Here is a 17,096-nt window from a genome sequence, read left to right as displayed (position 1 = left end):
AAACTTCCACACGTATAACTCAAATAACTACCTAAATAACTATAGTATTATAAGTAACATATTATAAATAAAATAATAATTAAATAATACGTAACATTCCTTCTCCCTTGAAAGACAAGGACAAAGAAATTAAAAAAATAATAATTCCACCAGGATCACATATCGTAATATGGAATATTATCCCAATTACTAAAGTCAGAATAATAATCTCATGATGATCCAATCCTGTTGCCGAGAATGGAAACTCCTTGAAGGATATTTTCTTCTTTTTCTTCATCTTCTTCGTCATCTTCTTTTTCTTCTTTATCTTCTTCATCTTCTTCGTTGGCTGCATTGGGTACACCATTATGGCTATCTTTTCTTCCTTCGATCTCCTTACCTTGCTTGAAGATGCTTCTATTGCAAGGTTTGTTACATGTGAGATAATCTAGAAATAAAATAATAAAAAGAAGATAAATAATGGGGGAGAGAAAGATATGAGAGAGAAATAATAGAGGAAGATAAGAGAGCGGGATAAGGGTTTTGGGGCTTTACGGATGAAGTCGAGCTTCTGGCTTGTTGGGAGGTAGCCGACCTCTCTCAAGATAAATTCAAGATTAGTTTAAATTTTCCAAAGTCCTTTCTTTACTCGTTACTCTACTATTTATAAAAATCAAATTACAATAGTAGTTATCCATAACTCCTTACCTTTTCCCTGATTTAACTCGAACTACCATACTTCTCTCCACTACTTATAACTATTTACCCACGTACTACAATAACTACAACATTTAAACACAATAATAATAATAATTAAAACATACAAAATCTTAACTAACTATTCCCTCCTAAACCGATAATAGCCTGTCCATTACATGCATAACAATCCATCCCCCTAAAATTTGGTCTTGTCCTCAAGACCACTAAATTGCAAATAAAATTTTAATTCCACCTAGATCCTAAATCTTGTTGGGATAAGTCCCAAGTTGCTTCCGTCGATTGCTAATGTTACGCCCACAAACTCGTCGGTCCAACAATACTTGAAGAACCTGATGAAAATTCTGTACGGATCGAATAGGTCAATCACTATTGAACAAATCGTTTCCATCCACTCTTGTTTTAAGCCGTTAAATAGATGAGGATATTCCCGTATAGACCCGAGACGATCGATTTCCTCCACTGTGCCTGATTCTGATGCCATTTGTTACATGCAAGATAATCTAGAAATAAAATAACAAAAAGAAGAGAAATAATAGGGGGAGAGAGAGAGAGAGATAATAGGGGAAGATAAGAGAGAGGAATACGGGTTTTGGGGCTGTACAGACGAAGCCGAGCGTTTGGCTTGTTGTGAGGCAGCCTGCCTCTCTCAAGATAAACTCAAGATTAGTTTAAATTTTCCGAAGTTCTTTCTTTACTTGTTACTCTACTATTTATAAAAATCAAATTACAATAGTAGTTATCCATAACTACTTATCCTTTCCGTAAGTTAACTCTAACTACCACACTTCTCTCCACTACTTATAACTATTTAGCCACGTACAGACGTACTACAACATTTAAATATAATGATAATAATAATAATAATAATAATAATAATAATAATAAAAATATATAAAATCTTAACTATCTATTCCCTCCTTAACCGATAATAGCCCGTCCATTACATACATAACATGACAGAATTGTTTTTGTTGTTTGGAGTGTGGTTTGCATTCCAAAAGTGTAAGGTGTGGCTATTAAGTGCTCCTGGCTATAAATTGAGCTATACTCAACCTACAGTGTTTGAGTCTGATAATTACCTTTTATGTTGAATGTCCAAAATGCTCTTTACTGCTCCAGAGTTTCATCTAAGCACAATGATGGCCATTGCTTCAAGAGATTTCTCTTCACTACAGGTGAATAAAACTCTATCCTTGAAAATGTCTCTTTGTGGGGATCTTTGCAAATATGTTGTTGTGGAATGTTCTTTGTGCCCAACTTTACTTAAGTCACCCTTTCGATCCTTGGTTGATGGTCCCAATATGCCCTATCTCGATCATTGATTGGCTCATCAGGCCCTTGTCTTGCCCTCGTAGGACGTCTCTGGCCTGCTAGGACGGATTGGACCCAACTCTGGTCCAAATCCGGCTTGACTAGAAACACCACATGAAGTAAATACTTCCTCTCAGAACAATGATGGATTGACATCTACCCTTATACCTGCCTCAAAGATTTATATCATTAGGGCTGAAGATGAACTAAGGCGTGTTGAAGTTATGTCCCCAATAGTTATAGAGGAAATGAGACTGAGCCAGATGTATGTAGAAGCCCTATTTCTCACAAATAGAAAACCAGGGATATCTCTAACCTAATTGTTCATGACTTCAAGAAGTTTCATATTTCTATATTTACTTGTTCAGTAACCCCATCAGTGGGGATCTTTGCAAATATGTTGTTGTGGAATGTTCTTTGTGCCCAACTTTACTTAAGTCACCCATTCGATCCTTGGTTGATGGTCCCAATATGCCCTATCTCGATCATTGATTGGCTCATCAGGCCCTTGTCTTGCCCTCGTAGGACGTCTCTGGCCTGCTAGGACGGATTGGACCCAACTCTGGTCCAACTCCGGCTTGACTAGAAACACCACATGAAGTAAATACTTCCTCTCAGAACAATGATGGATTGACATCTACCCTTATACCTGCCTCAAAGATTTATATCATTAGGGCTGAAGATGAACTAAGGCGTGTTGAAGTTATGTCCCCAATAGTTATAGAGGAAATGAGACTGAGCCAGATGTATGTAGAAGCCCTATTTCTCACAAATAGAAAACCAGGGATATCTCTAACCTAATTGTTCATGACTTCAAGAAGTTTCATATTTCTATATTTACTTGTTCAGTAACCCCATCAGTGGCACAAAAACCACCGCGGAAGAGTAAAGCATGTAGGTAGCATTTACACATCTCAGTTACAGAAAGGAATCCTTCTAATCAACCTTCAACCTCACGACCTTTTAAGTCAGTTGATAGGTTTTGGATGGCTATCCTACAATAGCCCCCATGGGGCATGAGTCTTATTTGTTGGAATTGCCAAGGGATTGGACGACTCTTGACCATTCAATATCTGAGCACTCTGTGCTCCTCAATCCAACCATACCTAGTTTTCCTTTTGGAAACTAAGCAAAAACAGACTCATATCTCTAAAATCAATCGTAAGTGGGGCTTTACAAACATCTTCCGTGTTGACCCCACTTGCCGCTCATGCGGCAGTGCTCTTATGTGGAATGACACCATAGATGATTCCTTGCTCTCAACTCTTGATAGGTTGGTGGTTGTAAATACCTCATTTTGTCATTCCCCCCGGAGGCTTCCTGTGACGATGATGAGCATCTTCCAAGGCATAGAGTCGATGTATCTGTAGATGTAGCGCAAGTACACATTCCCGAATTCGTCCATAGATTGTTCTTCTTACTATGTCTATATTTAGAAACAATAAAATGGCCTAAACTATCTCGAATAATCACACCACACCCAACATATGATCGATTTGTTAACCAAGCATCAATCGTGAACACAAAGGTATTAACATGAGTGGAGACACTGCATTTTGACACCTTGGGAGATCGTCCCGGCAATGATGATCCAGGCCCAACTAGCTCTTGTGGTGACTAAATGACAAAAATTATCATATCACCCCTACCCTTATTTTTGTACCAAGACTGTCTCAAATAGAGTCAAGACCCCTAGGATATCCCCTGAGTGAAATTTCTCCCAACTCCGACACCTTTTGCAAAAATGACCATTTTGTCCCTAGTATTTTTCTCGATATTTGAACCACCTTGGTTTGGGTCAAAACTTTTTATTTAGTCTCATATGAATATTTTAAAGATGCATGTAAAATTTCATTCAAATCCGCCATCTTTTGGTACTTCTTTGATTAAATGACAATTTTACCCTTGGCAGTTTCTCGGTATCCATAACTCCCTATGTAACCTGAAAACCTTTGGATGACCTTATTTAATCATATTAGGCTTGTACGTAAAGTTTTGTGAGACTCCAATACCATTCAGACCTCGATCGATTTGAAAAATCATTTCTATGAATTTTTTATTATTTTTGTGCCACTATTTGGTAGAATCTAGACATGATTGCCATGCAGATTGAAACTACATGTCGAGATCTTCACGGTGATATGTGGCACGTCAAAATCAGCCCCACAATTTGTGAGAAATTAACATTTTTAATCCCAACCTTTAAAATAGAATCTTTGATAAAAAAAAAAAAATTTTTACTTCTGAGCCAACCTAGGTCACCCGAGTCAGCTCAGGTCAACTTAAGCTGATCCAATTGGGCCCAACACATGCTAGCATGGGCTTGTGAGGCTTGCCATGCCCATGCCCTGGTGGGCTTGTGTTACACAGGCCTGGCAAGCTTGCAGTAGGGCTTGCGTGCACGCCAAGCCATGGTAGGGCTTGCGTTCTACGCACGCCCTTGAGGCCATGCCCACTAGAAATCTCGTATCATATACATATATGATATGTTACATCTTTGTAAATAGTATTAATTACATCTATAGACATAATTAAAACTGTATACTACTCAAAAAGTGTATCTACACCAAAAGTCTTTGATTTGTGATCTCCTCTCTGATCAACTACCTAGAGGTTCTGACATCTTTCCTCTTAGTCTTCCTTGTGCAATCAACACACTTGCACTCCACATACACATGCTCTGTAAAAAACAACCATAACTATGGAGTGAGCTAACTAGCTTAGTGAGAAAGAATACAGTTCATCTCATGCCCATGAATATACCAATCAATCTATGAACATGCTACTATAATAACTGTAACTCTGAAATATGATATCTGATCATATTAACTACATGCTTGTATTTAAAATAATGCACACTTTACTTGTCTTTTGCTTCACATGTCTTTTACTGTATTTCTAAGTTTGGCCAACTGTCTCAATGACTTGCCACTCTATATCTCATAACTATGAGGTCTCAGTCTCAATATGAAGGAGACTGTAATGTATCGCCGTCACATCCTGATAGCCATCTCCAGTGTACTGTTACGTATCATTGTTGCACACTGGAGACACATCTCACTCGTGCCATTACGTATCGCCATCGCACGGCCCCAATATATTATTGCGTATCGTTGTCATATGTTGGAAGGAGACCTATCTATACCTGGTCTAGTACTTAAACCTACTGGAAAAGGTTGGCAGTCACAGGGTCTTACTATTTTGTTCTTTACTTTACTTACTTTCTTTACTGACCTTTATTTCCAGTTCTCAATATCTATCTCAACTCTAGGATGAGCTGGACATTGATAGAACCCCTCCTATCCCTCCCTATTGTGGAGTGGATATTGAGGGATCCCATACTAGCCCTCTCAATCCATTTGTTGAAATAGACTTATCAACCTTTAGTTTCAGTTCTTTTCTGTGCTTTTCTGTTCTTTTATTTATCATGCCTCACTATACTTAACAATTTATAAAAACACATAACTTTATTTCTATATAAAACATAAGCAATCTCAGAGGTATAATACTATAAACAATTTTAGGAAAACATGCAAAGATATGATAGGACTCCCCTCATCTATTTGTTTCTGTACTATGCTATGTGTCTACTATCCTCAACAGTAAATCTGACAAACCTTTGTCACCTTTCAGATCAATTTTGTATGCGACATTTCATAATCATTAAACTTCTCGTTAATACTATTGGAATAGTGGGTAAGGTCCCCCACCACCCTTACTTAATTAAACTTATCTCTACAGCCCTACCTAGGCATCTAGGTACCACCAATCGGCCCATAGGTCGAACCAATAGTCCAAATTGGAAAAACCTAAACCCTAAACTAGGATTTTTACTACTTTGACTTCTATAACTTTGTGGGATCTTATCCCTTTTCTATGAAATTCGTTTTAATACGCACAACACTAACATGGAGCTTCCTAACAGATCAAATCATTACAAAACACCCAAAGGAATCAAAATGAAACCTAGGGTTTAACTTTTTTTAACCGAAAATCCCTAGTGAAGTTGATATTAGGTTTCCTTCAACCCAAGGTGCGCTTCCCCTCGATCATGCAATGATCCTAATGCTCTAAATTCTCTTTCCTTTCTTCCTCCTTTTCCTCTTTCTTTCCTCTCTCTTTTTTGTCTTTGGAATGACCTAAAATGAGCCAAAACCCCCTTTTAAAAGCCAAATCTCGGGTTACTTTTCATTGTACCGGCTCACTGGATCCCGCAATCGACTAGCCGGATGGGAACTGAAGGCCTCGATACACACACACAAAGGGCATGAAGATAACACTCCTGTTTCTTTTCCAGAACTGACTTTTTGTATTTCTATTATTGAACCAAATTTTTGGACAAAAAACCATGTTTGATAACGGATATTAATTTCAATTTTTGGTCCAGAAAAGAAACAGAAATGTGTTTGTTATGCACAATCATTTTTGTTTATAGAATTTCTATAAAATTTAAAAGATGCCATTGAATACGCAAAAATTTGGTGGAGGTGGTGGTGGCGGCAGCAGTGTGATGGTGGCAGTGATGGAGATGGTGGCGGTGGAGACAGTGGTGCCGATGATGGAGGTGGTGGTGGTGGAGGTGTTGACAGTGGTAGTAGTGGTGGTGGCGGTGGAGGTGGTGGTAGCAGTGGTGGGGGAGGTGGCGGTGGTGGCAACAAGGGTGGTGGAGGAGGTGGCAGTGGTGGTTGAAGTTGCATTGGAAGTGATGTTTTATTTTGAAAAAGAAATTACTGCTTCATCCATCAAATTAACCATGTGCTCATTAAAGAACAACTCCCCCCTTATTTCTTCCTTTTATTTCTAGGACAAAGGACCCTAAAATTGGAGCTTCTTTCCCCCCCCCCCCCTATTTCTCAGTAACTTTTTTGTCTTTGTTCATTCCTAGAAAACAAAAAATGAACTGGTGTTAACAAACAAATTTATGCTCTTTTTTTATTCCTAGGAACAAAAAAACCATAGAGAAATAGAAGTGTAATCATGTAGGCCCTAAGTGCCATCGCCCCCTTTACTCCGTAATCCAGAATGACCCTTCAGAAGACTTTTCCTTTCTTGTGAGATAAGAAGTGGAAAATTTCTTGAGCAATGACAATATTGTCAGCAATTTGCCTTCTAGGGATGAAAACAACTTGAAAAGGTGATATGAAAGAGGGTAGAAAGATCTTAAGCCTAGAAGCCAGAAGTTTGACAATAATTTTATAAGAGACATTGCAAAGGCTAAGAGGCTTAGAATCCAAAACTCTAGATGCATCATCCTTTTTTGCGATAAGACAGAGTAATGCATGGCTTACTCCAAAAGGGAGGAGGTTCCCATTAAAAAAATCTACAACAAAGTTGGACACATTAGGAGCAACCAGGTCCCAAAATTTTTGGAAGAAACAAACTTGAAAACCATCAAAACCAGAGAAATAGAAGTGTAATCACCCCCTTTACTCCGTAATCTGGCACGACCCTTAAGAAGGCTTTTCCAAGCCCAATAATTATTAGGACGCTTGGTAGCCTCCAAAATATTTGTGTGAGTGAAGTTAGGACCTTTAAGCACTTGAACCCATTATACTTTAGGCTCAATGACATCTTTGTTAGAGGATCAAAAGGGACAATACCAATTGGTACAAGTGATATCCTTGTATATTTCAACTCATGTGACCATTTACCAAGAAAAACAACTCATGTGACCTGGATCTAGTCCAAAATTTTTTGGGTAGAAGATCAGTCCAATTAGTTGACACTGTTAGAAGGTATTTCGGAAGGATATGAGTAGCTGTTGGTGGAGACAGATCATAAAGATTTGGTGCCTTATATTCCACGTGGGTTGTGTTATCCAACTCTAGAAGTAAAACCTGTAGTGGATGATATACTCCATTTGTCATCCTATTTTATTTCTTGTTCGTTTTCATATGTTTCAAGGGAGGTAAATAGTGTAGCTGACTCCCTGGCGAGGAAGGCGCTGTTGGTAACATGCACAACAGTCTGGCCAAATTCTGATCCATGGATTCAGGAGTGATGTTCAACTCCATCCATGTGTAATTCATGCACGTTTATCTTTATAAAGTTTCTCATGTTACTACCCAAAAAAAAAAAATGTTGTTGATGTGTTGCATGTCATTTTTATTTTTATGGATTTAAAGACTTACTATACCCATGTCACCTTCTATTCATTTAGTTCTAGTCCCTTTCAATGGATATCATGCTTTGAAGAAAATTGAGTAAATTCTATGTTCTTTGGTATAACAGCTGAAGATCCAAGAGAACAAAATTTTAATATTTGATGGACAAAAATTCTAAACTTGGTGGGCACATGGTTGAAATGGGACCCAAATTTGGCAAATGAATAATTAAAGAGATATAGTACCCATCAAGTGGTTGATCTTATTTGCTGAACCCTTTGTGTGTCTCAAAATATGGACCATGAGGGACCCCTTTCCTTCACAGGACGGTGTACAAGTTTTAATGGAGTTTTCAAGAAGGAGGAAGATTAAATCATTCCGTAGACTTAGGCAGTATTATAGACCACATAACTCTCTTATTTCTTATGTGTGTGCGTTTGCATTTTTTTTATGGCATACACAAATTTGTGGACATGTACGGTTTTATGTATCTGCAAAACCACTTCTCGATCTATCCTATGTTCAGATCAAGAGAGTGAAATGAATCAATCATTCATATGAAAACTCCTGGCCCGGTCAGGGTGGTGGGTGTTGAGGCCTACCTCGGAATATCACACTATGGTATCACCCTGTGTCTCTGCCTCATGATGTGTCCTTGTCGCCCAAGACAGGCAGGAGTAGCCGCCATATGCAACGGCTGGTGTATTAGAGGCAGATTGGTGAACAGAATACGGCCCGACCCTAACAGAGTAGAGCAAGTTCTCCCTTCTTCTGCTTGAAGGTAGTGTCATCGAATTCCTTTAAGATTTCACGAAACAGAAGTTGTTTCCCCAAAATAGCTAACCCCAAGTCCAGCATTGTCTAAACCAAGATCATCCCTTTTGCGAAGAAAGGGTGAAGCTTCCAGGGCCAAGATAAGATAATCACTACTTTGACATAGTGGAAACTTGAACTCCTCATCTCACCCGAATCCTAGTCATCTTTAGGTCTGTTATGTAGTTCATAACCAGGTGGAGGTGATATATAAGAATTCTAAAGCATAAGTTGATGCTTTTTGACATGATTATCCACCCTGAATCGGAGCGTATTATCTGATTGTTAGTTGTCAAATCTTGGGGGGGCTAATTTGGTTACTCGCAGGTGTACAAATAGCTTCTCAATCTCTAGAGATAATAATGCATCAAATGGTTCGGACCTCGGAGAGTTAGTTGTCAAATCTTGGGACATTCTCTGGTGTCTACTTAGGAATCAAAGAGAAGAGACCTTTATCATCCCCAAAAGGGATCAGAATAAGAAAAAAGAAAATTTCAATCACAATTGAGAGGATTAGGCAGTGCCCATCACTTATATATTGGGAGCTTTTATATACTGAGCTAATCATTCGCTCAGTATGTGGTTTTGAAAAAATTGACAAACAGTACATATTCCAATTTTTGAGTAAAAATGATTACAACAATGAAAATTCTATGCATACAGTTTTCTTACTACGAATACAGCATAGTAAGATTACCTCAATTTCTTTTGTTAGGATTGGAATCTATCTTGATTTACCGGCCTGTTATATTTTCCCAGTCTAATGAAACAAATGCCTTCAGTGAGTAGGATAGATGAGTTCTTGTTGGTTCTCTAACAGACGCAGTTCACCAACCACTCGAGGCTCTGTCAAGTTAATAAATCATTGACACGAGGGACCAGCATTAATTAATTAAGTTTAAGAAAGAAATATCATATTATGTCATGTATGTGGTTCAAGTGTCAAGTATATACTGAGACTAGCTAGAAGAGAATTGCGACTTGGTTGTGTTTTAAATACCTTTATGCACTCAGGTAGATCATCTTTTTTTGTTCTAACATGAGTCTGCCAAAAAAACAGGAATTTCAGCTAATTAATATTTCAATGGAAGGAGAAGAAGAGGCTTTAGTAACAGAGTTTCCGTTGAAACTTAAAGTGATTGAATTGCGATTATTATAAGCAAGGTCGACAAAGTCAACCAAAAACTTAGACGATGATCGAGCACCATAGAAAAATTGATCCATGTAACTGGATGAAGATTGTATATGTTAGTTTCAAAGGATAAGTACCTCCATGACCCATTGGCAGGATGAGTCGTGATTGCCTGCTAGTGATGCAAGGATGACTAACCCAGCTGCTACTGTTGAGGGCCAGAAGCATAGGTGCCTGTGGTCCAGCATTGACAGCACTGCGAGGTACTTGGCCCTCTTCTCCACCTCTGCGTCAGCTTTGGCTGCCTTCAGGTAGAACCTATAAACACATTGTAACTTCTTTTATTTAATCTTAAAAGGGTTAAGATATATATATTTTTCCACTCAAACAAAACCATGTAATATTAAGGACCGTACATGACCGAGCAAATTATGTATCTCATACTAGATCAAGAAAAGAAAAATTACATATCTGATGATCAAGAGGTGATCATGATGAATTAACCGACTAATTGTTTTTCAGCATTTAGCCCCTCCCCCACACCCAAAAAAAAAAAGGAAAAATCTCTTTTCACATCCTATATAAGATGCAATTAGGTTCACCGTTAACCCTTTGGTGGATGCGATTGATGTTTAGAAAATTTGTAGCAAGTCATCACCATCTTGTAGGTAGATCAGGAAATCAAATCAGCCTTTTGGATTGGAGTACTCAACTCGAGGGAGTATGAACAATCGAAGGAATGGCCTTTTCTTTGTCTCCTCACAGGACAGATTCCCGATCACGGGCTTTATCTGGCTCAGCTTGACAGGGGCCTTTGTTTTTTTAGACATATATCAGCCTAATCTTGGGGTCAGACCCTGCTAATGAGCTGAAAATTGTGAGTCCATTTTAAAGCCCATGAGCAAGTTGATTCAGGCCCAAATTTATAAAGCTCATTCAGAGTTGGCTTTAGGCCCAAAATAGGTACGGCTCACACAGAATGAATTGACTCAAGCCCGAGCCTACATTACAAATTACCATGTCTTGGCCCATTGACTGTTATCATCGGAGGCAAATTAATTCTACGATAATGGAGTCATTGGAGCGTACCATAAGAAGTTGTACGTCGTGGGCAAGAAACATTGGAAGTTTAGAACCTCTTGCACCAGCCATTCCATAGCCACCACTTCGCAGCTGCTGTACACAGTGCTCCCCACATGGAAAATCTTTTGTCGAATGCTGAAACGCCCATATGATTACATAATTAGTGAAAACAACAATCAATCTGGACGGTGTGAGACTCAGGTAATTCCTTAAGTACCATCTGAAATCAAAGACTTTATTCTATTTAATCTTCTTCATACCATATTTACCATCAAATTAAACTTCCATTCTATGATTAAATTAAGATAATTTCATTGATAATTAGATAGTTTGTGTACAAGAGAACGCACATGCATCAGTTAAATAGAACCTTCTATGAAAGCTAGGGACTTGGCATTAGCTAGCGCCTAAGCCGTTAATTAAACCTACGTATAGATCAAATCAAAGTGAATATAGCTAGAGAGGCTTGGATGATCAGACGAGAGAACGAGCCCAAAATCCAAATTCAATATTTCAAGTAGGTAAGCATATATATATTTTGGGGAGAAGATAGTACTACCAGTTTAAGGGTTGATTTTCTTCAATCCTGGTGGCCAGAGTGAGACAAGCAATTCCAACAACTTGAAGGTTTCTTTTTTGTTTGAAGAATCCTTTGCCCAGGAACCTATCGAAGAAGCTAACCCCTAAAAACATCGTCTCGGACTGAAGCTCCTTTGCATTCGATTGCTGCTTATCGAGAAAGACATTCACAATTCAATTAGAAATGGGCAAGTAAGGCGGAATGATGATATATCATGTACCTACAAAGTAAAGGAATAGTACTGTTGTCTACGTAGCATCTAGATTGCCGGTCTTCCTCTGGGAAGTGCAATCTATATATAAAGTTATCAAGTTATGTTAATAATAGTCTCGTGATTTATTGAATTTTCCTAAATTCCTACTGCAATTAAAGTCATATCCACTATCTATAATTCAGTAAGGAGGGGGTCTCTGAGCAATGCACCAATGACCTGATACCTCAGAGAACCTTTTCCCAATTCATTAATTGAAATGAAATAGTACCAAAATAAATTACAAATTGAAATAAAAGTCTCCTCAAACATAAAGTAATTACTAATCAGTCACCCGAAATCCATAAGAAAGGAAAGTGATGATTTAAATATTTTTGGTACCTTCTTACTGAATGGTTGTTATCATTCAGACAAGTTTAATGTAGGGCTAACAGCTAAACATATTTTTTTTTGGTAATAAGGCTAACAGCTAAACTAATTACTAATTAGGGATGGATCACTGTATCATTTTGTGTATAACTAAACTAGGTGGAGAACCGAAGATCTCTACGTCTCCAACCCTTGTCCTGTCGTGTGACCTTCTCCAACAGCGACTTCTATAAACTCTTGATTCGATTGGACGCGCACATGCGTTTGTCAGTTAAAGGGTTTTGTGAATTGCGATTGGGCCGCAAGCTCCAGTTGTTTCCAAGGAAACGAAATAACTACTTCTCTTTGCATAACTACAAGTTGACAACTCAAATGACGAGAACACCCTTGAGTCACTTTAGGTTTTAGATAGACAATAGGGATACAAGAATCCGACCATACGAGGACTCAAGGACATTCGTTGGATTGACCACTAAGTGGGGGGACCACACAATCGAACTGAAGCGTACTTTGCTCTATAATCGGGAAGTAGGGAAGCAATTAACCAATCAGCGATCATGTATAAGCAACTACGCAATTAATAAGGCAACAGTAGGGAAGCAATTACCCAATCAGCGATCATGTATAAGCAACTACGCAACAAATAAGGAAAAAGTGGATGATCCGTTAACACCTCACCTCAACTATCCAGTTAACCATCAGTAACCGTTCCTGAAGGACAAGCTCGCCGTACTCCGTCGTTGAGTAGTAATCCTCAATGTAGTCGTGTAGGAAATTTTGCCTTCTCTCTCTGTGCCTTAAGTTTCTGTAGCTTTCTTCGTGTTCCTCGTCTTCGAACCTCAACAACTGAACCAAAAATTGAATCACAGAGAAAAAATTAAGAGAAAATCAAACAGTAAAACAGAACAAGAATGTAACTGACTGAGTTCCTATGTATGGACTTTGAGAGCCTACTGAGCTTACTATAAACTGGTCGGGATTCTGTTCTTCAACTTTTGAAGAGGCTATGCCATTAGGATGAGAACTCGACTTTGAGAATTGTTGCGAGAATTGAAGAAACAACGAGAAACAAGGTGACGTAATTGAATTTCCGTATGACCGTTCGGAAAAATCGCTTGGAGACTCGGCGTCAAACCAGTTGTCTGAGAACTCTCCATCGGAAATTGAAGGGAAGAGCTCTGATTCGAGATTGGAGATTGTCATTTCCTGGCTTGTTGAACTATATGAATCGTCTTCATGCGAGAGATTTTCTAAACAAGTTAGGTCGACATCACAATCGAATTCCTTTGGTTTTTTCTCTGCAGTGGACTCTGAATTGGGGACAACTAAATTCGTCTCAACGCAATTTCTTGAAAATTCGGAAAATTCAGACACCTGACCTCTATCTTCCCCCTCCGTTGTCTTTATGCATGAATCATCAGCAGGTGGATATAGATTTTGGTTTCTCGCTTCAGTAAGCGATTCAAGGCAAGAAATCTCCGAAATAGACTCATTCTGTCCGATTGCAAGAGAATTTCCTGATGCGTTATCTCTTTCTGTACGCGAATTCTCTGAGAAACTTCGTAATTTTTCTTGAGGAGTAGAGATTTGAACACAAGAGCTTTCGGAAAACGAGATCGCTGCGGAAGCTGCATTTCCTTCTCCTTCGCCAGCCTTTGAAACTCCATTACCCGATCCGGTTTTCAACTTCAGATTTCTCTCTGGAAACTCGTCAGTTTTGCTGAGAAATCGAGTCTCTACTCCACAAAACGATTCTAAGCAAGACGATTCTGATAATTCCACTGTAACATCTTCAACTTCTTTATTCTCCACCGTCTTTTCAATTTCTCTCTGTCTGTGATAAGACCTCGTTATTCTCCGGCATTCTTCCTCAGGAATCTTCTCCAATTGATGGAAACTTTGATCATCTACTTCAAATACAACTTCAGACCTTCCTGTCTCCTCAAACTTTCTCTTCCGGCGAGAAGATCTCTGTTTCTTCTTCAACTTCTCATTACCGACTGAGATCCAGTTCGAAGTACACGAAAGGTCGTCGGGAAAACATGAAGAGGAACTGGAAGCTTCTGCCAAAACTGATAAGCCTGGCTTATTATCAGAAAACAACAAATTCGAAGATCCAACGAGTACTGGAGAGATCTGGAATCGCTTACGACGAGGAATTTTCGAACGAAACTTCTTCTTGTACGCGATTGCTCCAATTTCTATCTTTCTTTGTTGAAGAATCGAAGTCTCGGTTTTCTTCATCTCAGCTGATTTTCATTTAGAGATTCCAAATCAAACTTTTCTGATCCTTTCTTTGTCTGGAAAGTTCGAGAGCTGCAAGATTTAGGGTTAGCGTTCGTTGAAGACGACTAGTGATTCAGTGAAAGAGGCGAAGGCGAGCACTACTTCCACTGTTCTACACTAACAGAGTTCTAAGTTTCAAGTTGCAACCGTTTGGGAAAACGTTGGTGACCATCATCTACTCCCTATATATATGTGCTTGTGGTCCCTCGGAATCACTTTCTCAGCCACGTCCGTACGTGAACAAGCACATGTGTGACATGCCCTGCGCTGCATTTCTTACTCCCCCAACTTTTTTGAGTCACGTTCAGACAAGAAGTCGAAAACACAGATATATTGTCGTGAGAGGATGGAAATTTCACCCTCTCAAGAGGCATGAATGTTTCGTTTTTTTGTACTACCAAAAGCTACTAGTATCTATGTAGTGAGTTTTGTTTGGGTGTACTGAACCTTACAAAGCTTTTAGATGTTGTTTTCTGAAAGACCTTAATTATCAGACCATCTGATTGATTTAATCTAATGAAAGCCACTTGATCGCTACCACATCCTGGGCCAATCAGGAAGCATGGAAAAGAATCCTAAGATATTTCTATTCCCTCAGAAGTCGCATGTGCGGGGCACGTGGCACCTTAGATGGCTTTCGTATATAAGTGGACCTCTCTTTATCCAACGATCCCATGCCTGGAGTGCATGCAATGTAGCAAAACCCACCACGTTTAGAGCATGAATGAGAGGAAGCGAGTTTCCACCGTCGACCTTGTAGAATGTAGTTCTAGGCCTCGAGTCAAGTTCCTTTGAACTTATATGTTCACCAGCATGTACGTTGCAGGTGCTAACAACTGGTCCTTTTGTTTTCATAGGTGTCCTTTAAGTGCAGTTCGGGTTCACGTACTAGAAACATCTTGTACGCCCTTGAGCCGACGAAATAGAATCTACTTTGTGTGCACTATTTTATGGATTCCATCTCATCAGCTCAGGTACGAGATGGTTCTCATACATGAACCTGAGCCAAACTCCCCCTTTTTTGCCCTTTAAATGGCAGTAAATGGGATAGATGTTGGTACTTGAAGCGTACATATAGAGGATTTGGACCCCTATGCTAGAGGTTATCTTTGGAAGCTTGACTTTGGAGTCTTAACTTGAATACCTGTTGTTGTGGAGGAAAACTGTGACGTCATGGAATGAGGTCACCTATAAGTAAGAAGATGATGATAGAGCAAAAGAGATGACCGGAGTTGAGTCCGGTGGTAACTCATTGATGCTTAAGTCAGTATTCTTCATAATAACAGTAATTTGTATGGAGAACTAAAAGAGCAAGAAGCAGAAGAAATTATTATGTACCTTATGTCCCTTCTTTCCTATATATAGGCTAGAGAATGATGTAACCCTAATCGCAATGAGTAGTGAATGGACATCTTATTGGCAATTACATCTGCCCCATACCCCTTTTTATTAAAGTAAAGGGCCAGAAATTTACTTACATCGAGCTTGGGCTCAACTAAGCACACTACGTCAGGAGAGTGCTCTTTAAAGATTATTCCTAAGGCTCTTCTACGAACAACCATCATCACCCCCGTGATGTTCATGAATAGGATCTTCATGGATCAATTGTGAGTGAGGTTTCGTGTTTTTTCTCATAATTTTTTGTATGACCACCATTGTGTTGTCTTTGATATTGAGCAGGTTGACCGATCCCCTCTTGATCAGAGCGATCCTACACCTTTGCAGCTGCATTAATTTCCCTTTCCTTTACTTTTTAGGTAAGAAACCACCACAGTGCCACCTGCAATAGAGCAAGTAGGTAACAAGTTATTGGAATAGAGCCGTTCGTATGTAGCCGTTTTGTTACCGTTGGCTTCCTTGTATATGAGGGTGTGTGAGTGTGTTTTAAGAATAATAAGAAAGACTGTTTAGTTTCACCGTGGATGTAGGTGTTTACCACTGAACCACGTTAAATCCTTTTGTTCTCCTTGTGTGTTTAATCTCCTTTCTCTATATGGTATTAGAGCGTTTGATCCACAAGGGACTTTGAGATGGATTAAGAGACGTTGAAGACGTTTCAGATTGTTATCTTTTTCTTCTCTCAAGAACAACTGAATAGAGAGAAGCTAGAAGATTGGCACTACTTCCTATATTTTATCAACAAACTATTGGAGAAGTCAGCTCCTTGGAAACACTTCACATACCATTAGATACGTTGGAAGGTTGTTATTCCTTTCTATTTTTTCTCAAAGGAAGGCTGGTATTCATTCTCTTGGCCTCAGAATCTGGCCCTTTTGGTAATATCTCCTACATCTTTTTTCGGTAAGAAGCATTTATCAAAATTAAATGTTAGTGCTTTTCATCTCTCTTCTAACCGTTGATTAAAAAATTTCTTACATTCCCTTTGTGCTCCCTTTCTTTTCTCTGTTACTTTCTTCTTCCTCTGTTGTGAAGATTCTTTGAAAAATCGTTTTTTGGTCTCCTACAACGAAGAAACTTGAAGAAAGGATTTCTCATCCAAGTAAGTTT

General features: G+C 38.9%; 1 protein-coding gene across 2 annotated transcripts; it reads right to left on the bottom strand.

Moving 5' to 3' along the window:
* Window positions 1-9,627: 9,627 nt before the first annotated feature.
* Window positions 9,628-14,664, bottom strand: LOC122667131 (cyclin-SDS-like). Of its 2 annotated transcripts, XM_043863330.1 has the most exons (7): window positions 13,266-14,664; window positions 12,981-13,148; window positions 11,702-11,868; window positions 11,149-11,277; window positions 10,197-10,377; window positions 9,928-9,972; window positions 9,628-9,773 (listed from the first exon to the last, which is right to left on the bottom strand). In XM_043863330.1, exons 1-7 carry the CDS (start codon window positions 14,544-14,546, stop codon window positions 9,741-9,743), a joined length of 2,004 nt encoding a protein of 667 aa, XP_043719265.1. In that variant the 5' UTR covers window positions 14,547-14,664; the 3' UTR covers window positions 9,628-9,740. The 2 variants fall into 2 exon arrangements, with proteins under 2 accessions (XP_043719265.1, XP_043719266.1); XM_043863331.1 differs by lacking the exons at window positions 9,628-9,773; window positions 9,928-9,972; window positions 11,702-11,868 and having other exon boundaries at window positions 10,219-10,377.
* Between the last annotated feature and the right edge of the window lie 2,432 nt (window positions 14,665-17,096).

Source organism: Telopea speciosissima, chromosome 7 (assembly GCF_018873765.1).
Source record: "Telopea speciosissima isolate NSW1024214 ecotype Mountain lineage chromosome 7, Tspe_v1, whole genome shotgun sequence".
NCBI lineage: Eukaryota > Viridiplantae > Streptophyta > Magnoliopsida > Proteales > Proteaceae > Telopea > Telopea speciosissima.
The sequence above is the reverse complement of the archived record's forward strand: the minus strand, read 5'-3'. Positions and strand labels throughout refer to the sequence as shown.

Bases quoted from the DNA above. Each gene is read 5' to 3' on its own strand.
- LOC122667131 (XM_043863330.1), bottom strand. From the start codon at position 14,546: ATGAAGAAAACCGAGACTTCGATTCTTCAACAAAGAAAGATAGAAATT. The intron at 11,869-12,980 runs GTGAGGTGTTAA...CTCGATAAGCAG, and splicing joins TGGTTAACTGGATAGTTGAG to CAATCGAATGCAAAGGAGCT. The intron at 10,378-11,148 runs GTACGCTCCAAT...ATGTGTTTATAG, and splicing joins ACGACGTACAACTTCTTATG to GTTCTACCTGAAGGCAGCCA.